Source organism: Pseudopodoces humilis, chromosome 2 (assembly GCF_049639895.1).
Source record: "Pseudopodoces humilis isolate 2021_Gansu_Grassland_sample_001 chromosome 2, ASM4963989v1, whole genome shotgun sequence".
NCBI classification, from domain to species: Eukaryota; Metazoa; Chordata; class Aves; order Passeriformes; family Paridae; genus Pseudopodoces; species Pseudopodoces humilis.
In genome coordinates this window covers 100,365,866-100,380,449 of record NC_142201.1, presented here as the reverse complement: position 1 = coordinate 100,380,449, position 14,584 = coordinate 100,365,866, and the positions used below count along the sequence as shown (strand labels likewise).

The 14,584-nt window shown below is 35.6% G+C and overlaps 1 protein-coding gene across 1 annotated transcript in view; it reads right to left on the bottom strand.

Moving 5' to 3' along the window:
• NCAM2 (neural cell adhesion molecule 2) overlaps positions 1-14,584 on the bottom strand; it is a 291,248-nt gene that overhangs the window by 133,528 nt on the left and 143,136 nt on the right. Inside the window, exons 2-4 of the mRNA XM_005524057.3 lie at positions 7,516-7,590; positions 6,325-6,531; positions 3,901-4,044 (exon numbers count right to left, since the gene is read on the bottom strand). Of these exons, the coding sequence (XP_005524114.2) occupies positions 3,901-4,044; positions 6,325-6,531; positions 7,516-7,590 (426 nt within the window). The remainder of the gene's footprint in view (positions 1-3,900; positions 4,045-6,324; positions 6,532-7,515; positions 7,591-14,584) is intronic.

The following is a 14,584-nucleotide window of genomic DNA, read 5'->3' as shown; positions in this document are numbered from 1 at the left end:
CCAACAGTGATTGCAGTCAGGGGAGGAGTGAGAAGATGTGAGCAGAACCATCCTGCAGACACCCGGGTCAGTGAAGAAGGAAGAAGAGGAAGTGTCAGAGCAGAGATTCCCTGGCAGGCCGTGGTACAGAACATAGAGAGGCAGCTGTGCCCCTGCAGCTCACCAGGTCCACAAGGGAGCAGAGATCCCCCTGTAAGACCAGGTGGATGCCTGAAGGAGGCTGTGAGCCTGTGGGGAATCCGTGCTGGAGCAGGCTCCTGTCAGGACCTGTGAACCCATGAAGAGAGGACCCCATGCCAAGGCAGGGTTTGTGGTAGGACTGGGACACCCACAGGGGACCCACACTGGAGGGGCTCTTGAAGAATTGAAGGCTGTTGGAAGGATTGCTGAAGTTCACGGAGGTGTCCCCACACTGGAGAAGGGGAAGAATGCAGGGAGTCCTTCCCTGAGGAGGAAGGAGAAGCAGAGACAGTGTTTGGAGTCATGTTTAGCCTGAGAAGAAAGAAGGTGTGGGGGAAAGGTGCAGTTTAAGACTTATATTTCTCACTATCTTACTCTGTTATGTTGATAATTACATTTTCCTCAAATCAAGTCTGTTTTGCCCATGATGGCAATTGGCAAGTGATTTCTCCCTGTCAATCAGTCCATGAGCTTTTTATTATATTTTCCATCCCCTGTCCAGTTGCAGAGGAGGTGATTGAGCAGCTTTGGTGACACCAGGTACACAGCCAAGGTCAGCTTCTTGAGGAGGGTAAGAGGGAAGCTGGGTGGGTGCATGGAAGCTGACCAAGGTAAACCCACCAAAACTAGTCAATATTAATGCACTGTTCTGAGAAGAATGACTTCCTGCAATTCACTGAATGTGTGTCTTGAAGAACCTGAAACCCTGTTATTCAGCTGTTGCTCTTGTTCTGTTTTGCACCCTTCAATATTGGAGGACGATGATATTTAGCAGCTTTTTAACTATTTTTAACTATCAAATGACTTCTGTACCAGTAGTAAGAATTCTACCATAAAATGAAGAGAGAAATTAAAAAAAAAAGAATATCATGCTTCACCTGATAGAAGTTTACAGGACATTAACATCATCAACACATTTATGCTAATTATGTCTGGTTTGTTAAAGTCATGCTTGAATATTAATTGCATTTCATACAATACCACACACAGTATATATCTTTTCCTGTTCTCCTCCTACATAATTACCAACACAGAACTGGGCCTCCAAATGATTTGAAAAAGTGAGATCCATCCCATCTTTAAGCCTTTTTTTATTTTTTTTTTTTTTAATATTGGACATGCAATGTATGAGATGAATGAGAGGGCTGGAGGTGATCTCCATTGCCATAAAACACTGAAAAAGTTCACTTAGTATCAGGAAAAAAAAATTAAGCGTTTGCTGGATGTTTTCAACTTTCATTGAAGAGAAATGGATACAGCAGTAGATATTCCCATGAGTATACTAGAAGTTCACTGTGCCATGGATATCTTGATAAAAATTGTGCCCTTTAGCAAAGAGATTTGAGTTGGTTAATCTGGAAGTAAGTGGGCATTACACTATTCCAGCTCATCAGTGCATTGTCTGGACTCAATCCTCTCAACTTCAAATACCTGATTCAGACCAGTCAGTCACATGACCTTCCCCTTCAGTCATTATCACATATTAAGTGGTGCAGCTGACAAGAGCTTCTGTCTTTTCAGTGCCACTCAATCCAATCTAGAATTTTTGCCTCATGTTTTGTAAATTTTGCTGTGTATGTACCAGGCTTTGAGCCAGAATGTCCAACAAAATACTGTACATTCAAATAGTAAGACATCACTAAAGAGCTGAATAAAATATCAAAACCTTTGGAAAACGCTGAAGACCAAGACTTTTATTAAACCTGTTTCTCATACAACTGGCCATTCTTTACAAGAGGGACTGTAAATGCAGCATGTTAACTATCTTAAAGCAAGCAATCACATTTGCATGTTGGTTAATACAAATGTATTTTAATGGTCTACATGTGCTCTGCAGGGCAAAGGCACCACATCTCCAGTACTGGAATTAGAACTGCACAAGCTACTGATTTGAAGTGGAAAAGAAATATCAGAGACTATGCTATGCCGAGGAAGCAGCAGGATTGGATTGCAACAGCTTGCCCAGTATGATCTAGAGGGCAAGTCCAGCTCATTAGAAGTCTGTTTTAAATCATCTTTCAGAAAAAGAGAGAATTTGATCATCCACTGTAGATTTTGAAACTGGAATTATAATATAATTTTCATTTCACAAGAAATGAAAAAATTAACTTAACTGTAATAGAGTGGCATGATGTTTTTCACCTTTATTATAAGCCCATATAAACAAAACCCACAAAGTTTACAGTGTCCTATTTTTGTGTGATTTAAAACTGCTTCCTCCTAAGCATGACTGGAATCGTAGTTGGATACTGTTCTAGATCAGAACATAAGGGAACAACTTAAAACTCGTTTCTATCATTGTACCTTTTAGCACTGAGAAATAAAATGGTTTATTAAAAGAAGTTCAGGCACTAAAGTTTTAAAAACTCTATTTTCAAACTGCATGATTTTGAAGGAGAAAGGAAATGTTGCTCCATCTGCTTTGCTAATCCTACAGAGATTGATTTATTACTAAAATGGCAATAAAAAAATTGGAGAGAGATCTTTGAGGCAATTCTACATTTTCAAGCTCTATCATCCTCTAATGACTTTTTCCTAGATTGCCAATTCTTTTTTTATTTTCAGCATTCTTATTTTTGAAAATTTTCTATATCTCACTTGCATTCACTGTTTAATTATAGATACATATACATATATATGCATATATATAAATTTCAAATTTTTTTCTAAGTGTAGAAGTTTGTTGTTTCCTTTTAGTCTCCATGCCTTTCTTCATGACAGAAGAAATAGGATATACTAAATAAGAAAGAAGTTTAATCAAAACTTTCTTTCCCAATGGAGAGGAACCTGAGTTCAGAAATATTAACCAAGCTTTTTTTTATCCCCTTGACAGATGTTCCACATTTTCTTATTTGACTTCATAAACCCCCCAGCCCCAACAAACTTTTCATTTTGAAATAAAAATAACAAATAATTTTGAAAGAATAAGAATTCTAAATGCATACTTCTACCCAGAGTTTCATTACATGCAGAGAGAAAAACTGATGGGAAGTTAGAAAAGCTGGTTAATTAACAAAGTTAGTTCCATTTCCAGATAACGTGAAAAAGTCCTGTTTCGGCAAAGATGACTATTGAGGCAGGGCTGGAAAAAATAATTCAAAGGTTTTGTGGGATAAGTAAAAAAAAAATGTATTTGTTTAATTAATTGACTCTAGAGACTTAGAACTTGCATGTGGGGAAGGCAAGGTTTATCTTAATCCAGGCTTTATCAGTCCAGTCTCAGCAGATTACTTATATTCCAGTTATTTGTAATTCAGAGGGTAACTTGCCCTTATTCAAGCAAACTCTCACAATAATGCAAGATGCCTCTCCACCTGGAACTCTCTGAGCAACTGGGAAAATATCCCAAAGACGATGCTTTGCAGGGTCACTGTCACAGCTTGGTGTGCAGTGAAGTTCATCTCTGTGTGTTTTAAATGTGTTCAACTCCTACAGACAAGGGACACCAGGAAGAGATCCTTTGAGGGAGCTCCCAGCAATCTTTTAGGCATTTGGACATTCAAGTTTCACCTAGGAAAAATTCCCAATTGGAAAAAAAAACACATGGAGAAAACCATTGTATATGGATTCTGTACAGATCACCTTTACAGAACCTGGTATAATTACATCTAAGCTGATAGGCTAATCAAAATCCCCCACTAAAATGTAATTAGTCCTTTTTAAAAATAGTTTTTTAATATTACTGGAATGTATAACTCAAAGAGTTACCAAAATACTAACTGTCAGCAATAGTTGTGACTTCCTCATTCCGATACAACCAGCTGACAACGGGAGCAGGTGAACTTGTAACACGGCAAACAACTTCTGCATCTTCTCCCTGCCTGAACTCTTGTGGAGATACTATGTCCCGAAAAGTGAGCTTTTCTGAAAAGGAAAAAATAAAAAAGGAAACAGAATATGGTAAGAGTCATACAATTAACTTAGCATTAAAATGATATGCAACAATAAATAGGAAAAATGCCACTATTAAATCTTCTCACTGTGATAATACAGAATTATTTCCATAGTATAATTTTCCCATGTAAGACTCAAATGGTCCTGGACTTATACTCTGCCTGTAAAAATTACTTTACAATCATTTTGTATTATGCAAAATTTTGTTTATTTATATACATTCTGCTGGTTTTATATTTGCATTGTTTTCAATGTTCCAAAACACAGTTTTTAAACTCTAGATCTTAGAAGTTTATATATTCATGTTGATAGTTTATTTACTCTCTTGTGGGATTTATTCCTCATAATTCTGTTATTGAATAAAGACCTCATTTTTTTTATTCTATCAAAACTTCCATAAAGACCATTAAAATTTGGAAAATTCTCACTAAAAAAGTAGAATTTTTGACTCACTGAAAAAAATAGCAGCTGAGTAAAATACATTAAAAAGCCAGTGAGAAACTATTAGGTCTGTTATGATTATTAGGTCATAAAAAATTGTAGCATTATTTTTAGGAACTAAGAAGATTTTTTTAGGTCTACTGAGGCTTTTAAGTTTTCTAAGCTCAAACAACCAAATGATATTTGATTTTCCACGTGTTGAATAAATTCAGTATTTTTAAAAGTCCAAGATGGTATTAATCCGTGATCTAATAGATCTAATAGATCTAATAGATCATAAGATCTAATGCAGCTGACTAACAAAAAAAAAAACCTGGAAGAATTTCTTGCACACAAAATAAATAACCCAATCTATGTTCTCTCAGATCAAAGATGGTCAATTACATTTCAGAGTAAACTTTGGGGAGCTTAACCCAGAGATGCAGCTTCGTCTCTGTGTTTTTGTACTGATATGAGTGTAGACTCAAATAATCCACACATTTCCCACAGCAGAAGAAGCACAGTTTTGTTGTTACATTTCTCATACATTTTTGTATGAAGTCAGAAAAAAAACCTCTCAGACATCTGAGAATCATTAGAACCAGGCCCTAAGAATATCAACGAGTTATCCTGCTTCTTTCTTACATCACAAATATGAATAAGGAAATTTTCCATTTCTGTTCCCACAAACCTTGACATTTCTTATGTAGGTTTTTGGGTTTGTCTCACCTCAGAATTATTAAAATTAACACATGCAAGTGCTTCAAAAGACTTTTACCTTTCACAGCACTCTGCTAATGGAGTAACTGGCCGTTTTATGGATACAAATGAATTCCTGAAAAATTGTAATCCTTTGATTTGTGAAGTTTCAAGCTGTCATGTAATCGCTTCTAACTGCTACCATCCTTTTATTAGTTGTTTTATCAGAAGATTTTTTAAAAATTTTGTGTCTTTTGTTATCTGAATTACCTGTACCTCTCAGAAATTATTTCCATTCTGCTCTGTATTTTCTGTCTCATTGTAATTCTTTCACGTTTAAAAAACCTGTTCCCCAAAGAAATTAGATCTTAACTCAGCTGAAGGGCTGCTGGCATACATTCCATCCTTTCACCAACAAAGACCTTGCCTTACATATTCACTGTGCTTGTTTAATATACAGCTTTCAGGCATTTTTGATTGATCTAAAGAATGAAATGCAATTTTATTTATTCAATACTGAGAAAAAACTCCTCAAATCTCTCAGAGAATCTCATACTACAATAGAATTATTTATTTTTCAAATATACTCCTCAAGTAGTTGTTTGCAGTAGAAATCCATTTTGGTTACTTATCACACTAAGCTTCAATGCTTTAAGTCAAAACTCTTTCATAAGGCCAAGAATAACAAAAGACAGAGATTAAAATAACAATTCAGTAAAAACTCTGCTTTTTAAATGTCATACATTGCACTTCCTGCACTTTTGTTTATGCACTTATTTGTAAACTGTACATACACTTGTAGTATTAATTATATTGATCTATTGATCTATTCTTTTTCCCTCCTCTTTTTTTTCTCATTTCTTTGACGGGCATACAGTGCATCCTTTTAAGATGGCATTCTAAAATACAGGAGAAAAGCAATCTACAAGACTTATAAGTGCCCCTACATTTAACTTGAATCTTTGTCATAATGTCTACTAAACTGCAGGAGATTAAATTATTTGGAAGATAAAATTCAGAGCTTGGGATGATATTTTGAGACACTTTACTTTCTCTATGCTAGTGGGTTTTAAAACATAGCCAATTATTAATAATTATCAATTATTTGTTAATTGGTAGTACTGTACTTACGATAAATCTCCAAAACTACAGTAGCTTCTTGAGTTTGTCCTTTAGCGTCTGTTGCTTGGCACCGGTATATTCCAGCATCTTCTATGTTTGCATTATAAATGGTGAGACGTGACCGGACACCTTCCTTCTGAACAACCACCCTCTGACTGGAAATGATCTTCTCTCCTTGTGGGTTGTACCAATCTATGTTCTCAGGCTCACCAATGGCTACAAACAAAACCAAAAAAGATCCAGATTTAGACATTTAGAAGAACATCATGCAACGCATATGCCTACCCAATGCACAGACTATGCAGTGGCAGGAATTTAAGCAAAATTCAGGAACGATTTTTTCTTGGAAAGGGTTGTCAAGCACTGGCTACCCAGGATATCACCCTGGATGGTGTTCAGGGGATGACTAGATGTGATACTCAGTGCCATGCTCTAGTTGACAAGGTGGTGATCAGTCAAAACTTGGACTTGACAGTCTTGGAGGTCTTTTTCCACCTGTGATTCTGTGATTCTATAATGTTAGCTAAATTATGCGAGTTGTAAGAACGACAAAGCTGCAGGCAGATGTACAATCATTGAGACAGGGTGAATAGCACCTCAAGGATCTCAAGAGGGGGAAAAAACCCAGAAAAGTATAAAGTCTTATATACTATATATATATATTCTTATATATAGGAAACTGGCTGTCCAGCAGTGGCTGGAGCAACAGGTCAAGTTATCAGGCAACTGCAGTGGCAGTGTAGTCAGGCCAGGTGTCACTGTCAATGAAAGACCTCAACTCAGCAACATCAAGGATCCATATCAATCAGCTGCAAATGCAAATTCTTCTCCTCGTGACTGATTACTGCCTCACCAGAAAAAAATCTCCTTGGCTGTCTCATTAGGTTGGTAAGGATTTAATTCCTTAGTTTAAATAAGTGACAATTTAACTACAAAAGGATCCTAACAGATATAAACTACCTGTACCAATATAGAGAATTTAAACTGATTCAGTGTGTGAAATTAAAAGATCCTAAAGTGGAAATGGGAAGCCAGTAAAGTTTTAGTGTTTGCCACAAAGATATAGTGCTTGTCACAAGTCAATGTGAATATACAACAATATGTTAATTTAATATTGTGAAACAACTATTCAGTTACAAATACATAAAAAGTTCAAAATTTAATAAAATTTGTATACCTACTAATAAAATTAATACATACCTGTGCATGTGAAGAACTTGGATTCACCCACACTGAGTTCAACTTTGCTAAGTGAAATTGTTACTTGAAGTAAAGCTGAAAAATATAAAGTAGATTGTAAATTCTTTGGGAATTTATCAGTTTAAATCTTGTCAGGTTTTATACTGTCTTCATTCTATATATAGAACCTGTTCTACAAGTATGAAATTTCAAATAAACATTATTATGTTTTGAATTAAAGCACATCTAGAGATGGAGAAAACAATATAAATAAGGATGTTACATGACAACAACAGCCTTATGTCCCAAACCTGAGGACAAAATTAAAGAAGGGGGAAAAAAAAAAAAGGAAAATGTAATAGATATATACAGAAACACAAAACTAAAAATTCAGTGAGAAAAAGGTGGTTTGTAACACATAGACTGACCAAGGGTAAATCATGCCTGAACAACTCCACCATCTTCTAGGATAAAATTATTAGCTTTGTGCACTAGAGAAGAACAGTGGGTGGCAATTACCTTGGCTTTATCAAGGCTTTTGGCATTCCCTCCCACAATATTCTCATATTCAAGTGTATTGGATATAAAAGGCAAGGTTTTGTTAGTGGGGCTGGCTGCAAGGGAGGGAGTTCAGAGGTTGTGCTGACAGATACAGGCAGTTGTAGCTGGGTCATGAGGGACACACGGCAGGACACAACTGAAGGAGTTTGTAGCACCTCTTAGAACGCCAAAGAACAAGAAGTCCAAAGTGATAAGAGGTGCTCCATGGCACAACTGGTAACAGTTCAGGACTCTGGAAAATGCATGAACCCATGAGAGAGCAATCACATCTTGAAAGGACTGTGGATAACCCACAATGGAACAGAGGAAACGGATTAGGCAGAAAGAGCAGTGGAAGAGTGAAAAAGAAGGAACAGCAGAAGGAAGACACTACATCCTCACACCAGCCTCCTGCATTTTCCATCACCTCAATGAATGGACTGTTACCTGCATTGGAGGTGATAATAAGGGGAGTGAAGACCAGGAATGGGAAGGAGTGGTATTTGGAGTCTGGGAAAGAGATGGAAGGGTGTTTTTCCTAAGTCTCTAAGTCTCTAGCTTTTTTTTATGTGACAAATTTTACCCGTGAATGTAAGTTCAAAACTTGCTAAAACCCACAACTATTCAGTTCTGTTGATAGTAAAAATAAAAGCTGAGCAGAGAAAAACTATGAGCAAAGTACTATCCATAGATATTAACATGAGAACTATTACAATTAAGAGAAAAGTGCAATGAAATAGATTTGCTATTAACTTTCACGTAATTAGCCTAAATAAACAATGAGACAAGATGTGAATTTTTTGTTCCTATAGTCATATCAAAAGCTACACCAAAAAGAGCAAAGAAATCTGAAGATTGCTTCAGTATCAGTCTGCCTACCTAAATTAAACAGAACTGGGTATTTTCCACAAAATTCCCAACAGACAAATAAACAAACAAACAAACAAAATTAGACATCAAATATCCATACAACACATAATATTTTTCATGAGATTTCCTGAATTGTGAATGTTTTTCCTAAGACGATCATCACACCTGAATTTTTTAGTAAGTATTAATTGATATCTTATACCCTGCCCCCATAAGAGAACAGCCAAGAACAAAAAACACAAAAAGCCACAAAGAACATATCCTGCCTCAGGCCAAGGTAAATATCTGTGTGCACTCTGCTAAAATCAAAAATTCGCAGTCCATAAAGACAACCAGGAAGACAGCAGGACTGCCTAGAGTCCAGAAAGAAACTGAAGGGGGCTGTAAAAATGTTGAATCTAGTACTAGAGAGGAGGGAGTAGAGGCATTTCCACTGCAACAGTGAGGAGCATGGTAAAGACTCCTTTAGGACACACAGAGCCCTGACAGAGAAAGAGTCTGCTTGTTCTCACCTCTGTTCTTTACACACATGGTACCAGAAACAAAAGGCAAACTTACATTTAAGAAAGGAAATGAATTTAACACAAAGTTTTACTTTATGCTGTAATAAGAATCAAGGAGTAATAAATCATCCAGGAGGCTACTCCAAGACTCATTTTTTATTTACCTGTCAGGTAAAGTTTACTACAGCCTCAAGACCTATGACTATGACTGCTGGTGAAAAACAAGGTACTAATAAATACAGCCATGGGGGAACTTGAAGAGCTTGGATATTTATTTCACATCACAGACTCACTTTTTAGGTCCTATGATACAATTTTTCTAATACCATATTCTTTTAAAGAGCAGTCTTGTACATTTGCTTCAGAAACATATCTGTTAGCATTTCAGCAGTGTTGGTTCAAGGATAATTGCATTGCTTAATTCCAATAATTGATGTAGACTATACAAATGAAATAAATTAGGTAATATATGTCAGGTAAAATATAAGAGGTGGCATGATGACAGGTAAAAAAATAAAAGAATACTTTTGCCTCATAAATTAAATAGATTTTTGAGATTGTAACACAGTTTTGGCAATGGGCTTAAATCCAAATAAATTTCTTAGCATGAATGTCACTATATAAACTCTGTGGAGACATGCTACCTACATCTCTGAAACCAAAAGGAAATAATTCTTTCTACACTTTAATATTTACAAAATAGAAAAATAGAAGACCATCTGTCCCATTTTCCCATCCTCATAATTTTCCTAGCTCTGCTTGATGTAAATAAAAATATATTGCTTCATGCAACATAGAAGGAAAAATATTACCTAAGTTATTCAGCTAGAAATTTCTGCATTTTAGTAATCAGACAAATATTCAAGTATGAAGCTAGGAGAATACTCACTTGTTACTTACTGGAAGCAAAATATTGCAAAGAGACAACACATTCAGAAAATTTCACCATACTTCCAAATCTGTCTCAAGAACTACAGAGAGCATAAGCTCTGGTGAAGGTGGCAGAAATGTATTCACAACTCAAATTATTACTGTACACTAAGTAGTGGATTGCTGAAAAATGGAGCTCTTTGCATCAGGCTGTTGTGAATCTCTTTGAATATACAGGTCAATATCAGATCAGTGGAGATACTGCAAAAATTAAGTGGAGGTGCTACCTATGTTAAACTAAGCCCAGAAATAAATAGTACCTTCTTGAGATATCTGAAAAAGTACTTTCTCTTCCTATGTTTCCAGGAATATTACCTAACTACTTATTCAGAAAAAAAAAAAAAAAAAGGGAAAAGGCAAGATGTAAAAGATCTATTTGAGGAGAAGTCTGGGAAATGTAATGTTACTGTAGTACAGCTGTTCTGGGAAAGAGTGAATTCATTTGGGGCTTCCTTCAGTCTTTGGTACATGTCCAATTTCATAGCAAAATAAAGAGCACTACTAGAACTAGGTGATACAGCTGATCCCTTCCCTTTTGATCAGAGTCATTATAAAGGAATATATTATCAATTATAATACACTAAGAGGATTCTGCTGAATTATTCCTTAATGGGTTTAAAAATCACAAAGAAAGATAGTAAGAACAGTAATGAGAGGTCCATTTGTACTGTTAAATATGCATTTATAAGGACTAATATTTAGTAGGCTACTTGATTTCAGTTCCATTAGGAGCAGTAGCCTTCAGGCTTCAGAACTAACATCACAAATCTGCCATAGGTGTCTGCACACATGATCAACTGATGTTAGAGAAGTGAGGTGCCATCAGTGAGAGGTGCAAAAATTGTAACAGTAAGTCACTCACACATGTAATTCTACTGTCCCTTAGCAATATATTAAAATACATTCAAAGTGTATACTATAAATTTATATTTAAATATATATATAAAAGATATACAAGGTACTATAAAGGGTATGATATTTTAATAAAATCTGAAAAAAAAATTGAGTAAAGCTCTGCTTCAACTAATAAATTCACCCAACATCTTCTTGGTAATTCAATTTCTTAAAAATAAAAATCCCACCCAAGCACTGATAAAATTTGAAATAACTTCCTTTTGTCTGTGTTGGAAAGACACCAATAACAAAACATCATATTCAGTTCTAGTTTCCACTTAGTTGAACAATTTTATGCTACATCAATACACCTGAATAACTTCCTGAATTTGCTTTTGAACCATTAGACATCGCTCAGATGTGGGGGGGTCTTTTTAAATCTGTTGGACTGCAAATTGAAGGGGAGAGGTTAATGGGAAGGCAGTAAAAAGGAAAGGATGAAGCTCTGAAGACAAAGCAAGTCTTGGGATCAACATGGAGCTAAGGGAAGTGGTGACAGCTACAGATGGTCCTTTGGATATCTTTGGCACTGGCTTCTAAGAAAAACAAGTAGATTGCAAGATTTAGTTGAGAGGACTGTTTTCTTTGGGAATGTCCTAACTCTGTTTAGTTTAAGTTGTCTGACAAAAACTACACCATTGGCTATTGGTGTTTGTCGTGGTTTTAAACCAGTAACTAAAAAAATTACTTATTTCTTGCTGTGAGATATGGATTAGAACAAGAGCAAAACAGGCTTAAAACTTAAAAGGAATAAAGACAGTTAATTAACAAACTACAAGAATAAGAACACTAGAATAAACTTTCAGAAAACCCTTTTATCTTTCACTACTTGACCATTCCTTTGTACACATGATAACATAGAGACAAAAAAACTTTAGAACTTTGGTGGTTAAAAACAGTCTCAATTTTTGCTAGAGTCTTTTCATCAGTCTTTGCAGAGAAACAGAAGTCTCTTTCTGCTAATTTATGGAGTTTTTAGAGTTTACTCTTCCTATTTCACATCACTCCGAGGTGTGCATGGGTCAATGAGTCTAGGGATGCCATTTTAAGGATGAGTTATTCAAAGGCAAAAGTCCTCTTCATCTGTCTCTGTGAGCCTTCCTGGAAAAACAGCTTTTCCCTTGCCCCCCCAAGGCTTCAAAATTTTCACTTTACTCATTTCCAGCAACTCACAGTATCACAACCACTCTCTCTTTTTCTCAAAAGTCCACACTTTGAACACTCTATTCCTCCCATACCCTAGTCATGAATTAAAGGAGTCTTTTAAACTACTATTTTCCATCTCCATAGCTTTAACAGAAAGATATTTCAGCTGTAAGCATCTCCTTATTCCCTCTTTCTTATTTAAACTTAACTCTTTTCTTCACTGTTTTTGGTGGTTCTGTGATGTCTTCTACATGTTGATTGTGTCTCTTTCTCTGTCTTTCTGAGAAAAAGGAGTAATCTGTACATTTTATCCAGGTAGTAAAAGAATTAAAAGCTTTAAGAAAGCTGCAAGAGTTCATGGTGTCAGGTTTCAGTCCAGCAGCAGAAACTGAAAACCAAACCAGGCTGGCCGGCTCTGCTTTCCTTTCCTCCCCCCCCGCTCCCCTCTCGTCCTCTGCGGCCTTCTTCGGCCGAGACAGGGTGGGGGGGTGGAGGAGGCTACCACAGAGCCTTGTTACCTTCTCAAAAACCAAAGACGGCAAGAGACCTCTGACTGTACGTCTTAAAGAGGTGTTTGCAAGTTGAATTCACTTTTTAATGGTCAAAACTGCTGTCAATTCTTAAAAATGACTGATAATTAGTCAAGAAAAAAACCTCCCATCAGCCACCAGCAGCTTCAACTTCCTTAACTCTCCAAGCTGTCTTAAAGGTAAAGCTACCCCATGACAGTGTTCTTTGACTTCATTTAGTAAGCAAGCTTACTTGGGTAATGTAGCTTTGTTTTCAGTAAATGATGTAATTTCTATATAATATATATTGAGAAAAATAGGCTTCATTATCCTTGAGAAATTAATATGATTTTAATAGGTATCAAATTTAATCCCAAAGCAACCACTCACCCAGTTAATCTTTCTACCCTTTATAATACAGAATTGTAAGAATATTATGTTTAAGTGTGCTGATGCCCAGATAAAACTGAATGGGCTTTGAATGAAAATTACACAACCCTTGAAGAAATTGATTCTCCATTAAAATTCTAATAATTTATAATTTAAATATACTTTGAAACACCATTGAAAAAAAAACACTTGGTGGGGTTTTCTTTAATACTATATTTTAGAACCATTTGGACCTCTAAGCTGAAATGAGGAAACATAAATTAGTAAATATACAATGAAGTTGCTAAGGATCAGGCAGTTCAAGGGAATTTTATTTTAGGGAAAACATTTGAGTTCTTTTTAATAATTTGAATAGGTTAACCTTTCTCAACTACTAATTCAGCAAAGTAAGAAATACAAATCCAAAAAATCATTAAACAAGACATAAAGTTACATTTCCATTAGCAAAAGTCTGATCTAAGCCATTTCTGTGATGAATCAAATAATTGGGAACAATACACCTCTGCCCTGAAGAACTCCATTAAGAATCAATATATAATAAAGTTGAATTAAAGTCTATTAAAAGTTGTTTGCACTTGAGACATGGAATAACCAAGTGGGAACCATGTTTGGAGATATCTTAAGTCATCTAAGATACTATTGTTTCTTTCACATAAACAAAGAATACTCCAGCACTTTAGATCTTTGAAGAAGGAACGGCATGTGGTCAAATATTACACAAGAGATGACCATTATAGATAATGACATAGTTATTTAAATTATCATCATTAAACAGCAAACTCACAATGAAATCTTAGGAAAAAAATAGTATTTTACCACATACTAAGACATCTCTCTTATATCCAAGTGAACTATCTATGGGGAAAAGAATCCTATCATCCTGTCCTTAAAAAGGGATGATGTTCTTATTGAGCTTGTAAAGTCGGTGAGACACTGTAGTGTTTAAAACCATCTAATGCATTTGTAATCCTTTGGGAACAAGAGAATGCTAAAGAATAATTTTTTCTATGTGTGTGAGAACCTACAGTAAAATCAATCCAAACAGACTATTCAAATGTAATTTATTTAATGTTTTCTCATTTAAGTGTACTTTTCGGGGGTTTTTATCCATTTTTAACAGTTTAATTTCCTATTTATCCTTTCCTAATATCCTATATTCTGTAAACAATGTAGCCCCAGTTGTTTTCTTATGAATAAAGGTATATTAACTGGCCTAATGATATCCTTCTTCCATTCAATGGCCTTGAATGCTTGTCCACAAGTTTTGTAAAAACATCTAAAAGACAAACTGCATCTGCAAAGACAATA